The sequence below is a fragment of the Lissotriton vulgaris genome, chromosome 1_2 (genome assembly GCF_964263255.1).
Source record: "Lissotriton vulgaris chromosome 1_2, aLisVul1.2, whole genome shotgun sequence".
In the NCBI taxonomy this organism is placed as follows: domain Eukaryota; kingdom Metazoa; phylum Chordata; class Amphibia; order Caudata; family Salamandridae; genus Lissotriton; species Lissotriton vulgaris.
In genome coordinates, this window is record NC_141686.1 from 204,726,802 (window position 1) to 204,732,684 (window position 5,883).

The 5,883-nt window shown below is 39.4% G+C and overlaps 1 protein-coding gene across 1 annotated transcript; it reads left to right on the forward strand.

The window, feature by feature from the left end:
- Positions 1–701: 701 nt before the first annotated feature.
- LOC147734956 (olfactory receptor 8U9-like) lies at positions 702–1,640 on the forward strand. Its single transcript, XM_086953703.1, has one exon. It carries the CDS (start codon positions 702–704, stop codon positions 1,638–1,640), a length of 939 nt encoding a protein of 312 aa, XP_086809829.1.
- The last annotated feature ends 4,243 nt before the right edge of the window (positions 1,641–5,883 follow it).

A 5,883-nucleotide genomic window follows, 5' to 3' on the forward strand; every position in this document is an offset into this window, starting at 1 on the left:
ATAAACTATCCAAAACTGCAAACTTCAAACAATGAAATCATTACCAGGCAGACAGTGCAGATAAATAAATGACTAAATAGATGCATGATTAGGTGATGATTTCCTAAAGCCAACAATCAGTAGTGGAAGTAAGTAAGTGAATATTACTCAAATCTCCATCAGTCCCTTCATTCATTGCAAGAACGTGGTTTTCCTACTGAATTCTGCCGGTGCCAGTTCATTCCACATACAGGGCCCGATTCACAGGACTAACGTAAGACAAAATCCTAAACTTACTACTTTTGGTATTCACAGAAGTTAGGATTTTGTCTTAAGTTTGTCTTAAGACAGACTTAAGACAGACTTAAGTTAGGATTTTGTCTTAAGTCTGTCTTAAGTCTGTTTTAAGACAAAATCCTAACTTCTGGGAAAAGTAGTAAGTTTAGGATTTTGTCTTAAGTTAGTTCTGTGAATCGGGCCCGATAGATTAAATCTCATCCATGTAATATAATGTATTGAATGGCTTCTTTGATTTCCTGTGCCAGGCAAAAATTTAATTCAATACTGAAATGCCACTTTAAATTCTAATTCAGAGTTATTTGTGCATGCAATGCTAGTTTCTGTATTGGTACTTCAACAGATTTCAGGTCTTTATATGACAAGTGTCCTTACAGCCTTCATTTATATAGTTCCTTCTCTCAGCAGGTATATCATCTCGATGAATGAAAGAAGAAAATAGAACCAGAGTAACAACATTCATCCTGCTTGGGCTCACTGATGATGCAAGACTGCAGATTCCACTCTTTGTGCTCTTTCTTCTGATCTATATCATCACTCCGGTGGGCAACATAGGAATCATGACTTTGATCCGGATATCACCTCGTCTTCAAACCCCAATGTACCTCCTCCTCAGTAATTTGTCCTTTGTTGACCTGTGCTATTCCTCAAATATCATGCCCAAATTTCTGGCCAGCTTCCTCCCAGCGAGAAATTCTATTTCACTTCCTGAGTGTGAAATACAACTGTTTTTGTTCTTTTGCATGGGAAGTCTGGATGTCTTCCTCTTGGTGGCTATGGCGTATGACCGGTACATTGCGATCTGTAACCCACTGCTTTACACCGTCATCATGACCCATCAATCTTGTATTTCTCTTGTCCTTGGTGCATATCTCCTTGCAATGTCAAATGCCATGGTACACACAGTGTCCACCTTCAGGCTGTCCTTCTGTGGGGATAATGAAATCACCCATTTCTACTGTGACATCCTTCCACTGCTGAAGCTCTCCTGCACAGACACCTCCATTAACGAGGCACTGCTGTTTTTTTTAGCAGGTAGCCTTTTATTAGCATCCCTGGTAATGATCCTCATCTCCTATGTGTACATCATTTCCACTATCCTGATGATCCACTCTTCAGAGGGGAGACTAAGAGCCTTCTCCACATGCTCCTCGCACTTTTCATGTGTTCTGCTGTTCTATGGAACCAGCATATTCATGTATCTCAAGCCCAGCTCCAGCTCCTCTCTGGCACAGGACAGAGTGGCTTCAGTCTTTTACACTGTGGTGATTCCCATGCTAAACCCCTTGATCTACAGCCTTAGGAACCAGGAGGTCAAAGAAGCCCTGAGAAAGGTAGCAAGGAAAGCATGTGTGTGCAGATGAAAGTGCATCACTGTGTTGATAAGCCAAATGGTGATCCTGTCTCACAAAATACTGGAATTTATACATGGTCAATTTATAATGCAACAGCAGACTCTTTGTATCACTTAACTTCTTCTCTGAAATGAACACCCTTTCTGCTTCTACTGCACACTAACAGCCTGAAGAAGAGAAGTGATTGATCCTCAAAGCTTATAAACAGTATCCACTTTAAGATAATAAATGTATTACATGTTGACTTTCTTATTTTTCAAAATGTCCCTTTCTTCTAGCTACCACCTCTTTACACTTTTCCTCCGATGTTTGATAACAAGCTTAGAGGAGATACATCCAATATCATAAAATTGCCTCCTTGCCAATTCATTTTGTGGGTGCATGAACAGGGCCTCTGTCAAAGGCACAAGACCGGTTATTGTGATGACACATAAACATGTCTGGGAATGGTGTTGTAGAAGTGTGGTCGTGGTGGTGCCTCAAATGCTTTACATGGAAGGACATCTAGATTTTATCTACGTTTGAACCAACTTTGCTTTCTCTTCATACATGGCTTAGTGGATTTAGTAACACAATGTATTCAGGTATCAGTATTACAATCATATATCCTGGTATTTATCCCCCCAAAAATCTAAATAGAGCCTAACTTTTTTGTTTGTGATAATTGGATTTTTGTAATGATTACGTTTTGTACCTTTTCTTTCTCATGTAAATTGTCTTATATAATATTCAAATAATTTTGTGTGCTCACAAATGACTTCAAATGTTTGCATTGCTTTACCTGTTTCATGATTTATGCCACACACACTCGCTAGTGCCGAGAAATACAGGAGAATTGGTTTATTAGATATTGAATGTATAGCCATATACAGCATCTGCATATTATATTCTGGTGGTTGCTTGCAGATCGTGGCAGATCAGAAGCATTTTCTTCAAAGGTGCCACTATGTGCTGAGTAGAATATTCATATGATTGGGGCTCTAGGTGAGAACATCTGGTTGTGGTTGTGGTTGTTTAATCCAGCAATTCACAGTGCAGCAGTCCTCACATGGTCTAACCAGCATTGAGTCATGTGATTCTCATGGAAATTTGACCTTGGAAAAAAAACACTAATTGACATAGAAAGACAAGCCTATGTATCTCATCTGTTGATTTATGAAGACACCATGACTTGGTTTGAAATCACCGAATATAGGGGTACAATGAAATTGTGCACTTTAGTGGTCTTGTACGGAGTGGGCACTTGAGGTGAGGACCATGTACATTACACACATTGTGCTAAATTTATCAGAGATTTGCATCACCATTGTGCTACGCAATGAGGCACATGAGCGATGCAAATTAAGTTAGATTTATACAGCCTTGTGTGGCCTTGGGTGGCTCAATAAATATAGAGTAACGCAACTTAGCGCATTTCACTGCATTGCATTACTATACCCAAGGGAGTCATTCTAAGGGTGGAGCATGAGTGTTCACCAGATTTGGTGCATTACTAGATTGACCATTATTGGTAAACCTGGGAATGCATCAACATGCTAACCCTCCTATGTGAGGCATACCAAGGAGAAATATCACCTCATAACTTCCTCGTTCTGCCTCAGAGGATTGTTTTTGTGCAGGAAGGTGTGCCTTCCTGCACAACAACAATTGTGCTTAAAATGCAGGCACCCTTGCGCCATGGTGCAAGGGTGCCTGCATTGGTTCTAGGCCGCACATTGTGTGCCACCGCAGAGAAAAGACAGGAATGCACCATATAATTTTAAATACAGCACATTACTGCACTTTCCTTATCCTGTGCAGCAAGGTGAATTGCTGTGCTGCATGAGTTTTTGATCAATGTGCCCCTTATTTGCTGAGCTAATACTATCTGTTGGCTAACTCTACTTCTTATCTCACTGCGGTCATAAGAATAGCAAAAGACATCTGCCCTGACAGAGAAACTGGCAGTCTGAAAATGTTTACTAACAAAAAAAAATAATCGGATGATGCACAGAGCTAGGCAACAAGACAACAATCAATTCAATTTGATTCAAAAACTTTATTTGGCTAGTAAAAACGACCATGAAAGTGCTTACAGCTGTCAAACAGGGTAAAAAGCAATCAGAAAAATACAATCAATAAATTCCTTTAAAATATCAACACATAACATAGATATACAATCATAAGCCCTAGACGTGATCTAACAGAATATATTTCCTTGAATAAATAGCTTTCAAAATAAAAAGGGCAATACTAAAAGACACACATTGATCATTTAGGGCAAGCAAAAATGTCAGTGCATCTTTGTAGTTTCTTATATACTGTGTAATAGAAAGGGTTTTCAGATATTGACATCACAGCTCCTCATACAATGTACAGAATAGAATAAAGTTTTGCGTGCTTTGCTTACTCATTCCACCACAAGGATAAGGAGTTTTAGCAGAGAGTTAAGATTTCATCTTTGGAAATGCAACCAAATCATTAACTATACCATCAAAATCTAGTTATGAGATAGTGAGGTTGATTATCTTTAACACGCTTCAAATACTCCAGACACCCCTTCCTTTTCTCCAAGGACATATACATAACAACTGATGTTTTCTTCATCCCTACACATAGTCTAGATTCGGACCTATACTGTAAAAAGTGGCCTTAATATGACATTTAGTTAAGAATAGTACCTGGTTGGCTTCTCCCCCACTGCCAATTTAATTATGGACCTAATCACAGAAACTATATAGGCCATCCATGGAATGCAGGAAGGGGAATCCGATTTTAAAAAGTCAAGTATAATCAATTTAGTAAAGCTGGTTTCCTCTTTCGTCCAGATAGAGAGCCAAAGCAACAGCTGTTTCCTTAAAAGAAGGTCCTCCAAATAAAACTACCCCACCTCTTCATGCACAATCAAGGAATGAGCTGAGACAGGCAAACAAAGCAAGCATTTTTAAAAAGTATTTTCTTCAAATTGAAGTGATTTGCTAGGAGTATAACTCCACAGTCCAGCCCCTGAATATGGCAGCAAGTAATACTTTAGCTTTACAGAGCTCAATAATTTCTTTAATGGGGCTCTGACCCAGTTTAGCTCATTTTAAGTTTAGCATTAACAACGTGCCCATAAGCCATTATTTGTAAACTGGACCCCAAATAGCAGAATATCTTCACTCTATTGATTGAGGAGCCTTCAATATAGAAGGGCCTACATTGATTCGATAGGTTTCTGCATAGCATTGTGGAAGTCTTTGATTTATTAACTAGCATATTTTTAGATGCTATAAATGTCCTGAAGTCTTCCATTAATTTCTGCAATCCATTGCTGGTCCTACATATTACTAGGGGATCTTCGGCGTATAATGACACCGGAATAGGGCAACCAGAAATGAGGGGTACATATGCCTGTAACGCCTGCAAATCTTCAACCAACCCATTGATAAAAAGGAAAACAATAAATCTGCTAGTACACACGCATGTCTAATACCATTACCTACACCGAAACCAGGTGAACATTCACCCAGTGGGCCATAACAGACTTTGCTAGATAAATTCTTGTAAAGGCGAGCAAAGAAACAAATAATCAAGGGGGGAGCACCTAGGCTCGTCAGGGTTGATCAAAGAACAGAACTAATATTCAGGTCAAATGCACTGCTAAGATCTACAAAGCAGAGATACAATGATCTCGGCTTAGTCCTGGTGTTTTTGCCCTATTAACAGGGGTATTATCCCTAAGCCCCTCCTGAGCCCATATTGGGCTAGGGAAAGAATTGAATTCTCCCAAGCCCATTCCTCCAGCTACTGTAACAAAAACCTGCCAATCGATTTTACAGTAGAATCCAGGACGGAAATAGGGTGGTAGCATTTAAGGGCCGGATTGTCACCCTTTTTAAAAATAGAAATAATCATTGACACAGCCTAAAACTGAGGAATTGAACTTTTGGCAGCTGCAGTAAAGACCATTGCTAAAATAGGACCCCACAGTTCCTGAGATGCCTTGAAAACATCTACCTGGACCCCATCAGGACCAAGGGCCCTTCCACTAGCACTGGAATTTATGGCACAAATAACTTCATCAATAGAAATGTTCAATGGGATTGGAAGCCTACTTCAGGTTCTTTTAATCCCCATTTCTCTACCCACATTTAAGTTATCATTAATTTTTTTTGTAAGATGGTCCACTCAAACATCAAAAGAGCTAAGCTTTGGGATCTTATCATATTTTAGGAATCAACAACTTATTATCCTTTGTTTTGGCGTCTTTCTTAAAATTGGACCATGCCTC

Excerpts from the sequence above, each read along its gene's own strand:
- LOC147734956 (XM_086953703.1), top strand. The coding sequence starts at position 702 with ATGAAAGAAGAAAATAGAACCAGAGTAACAACATTCATCCTGCTTGGG.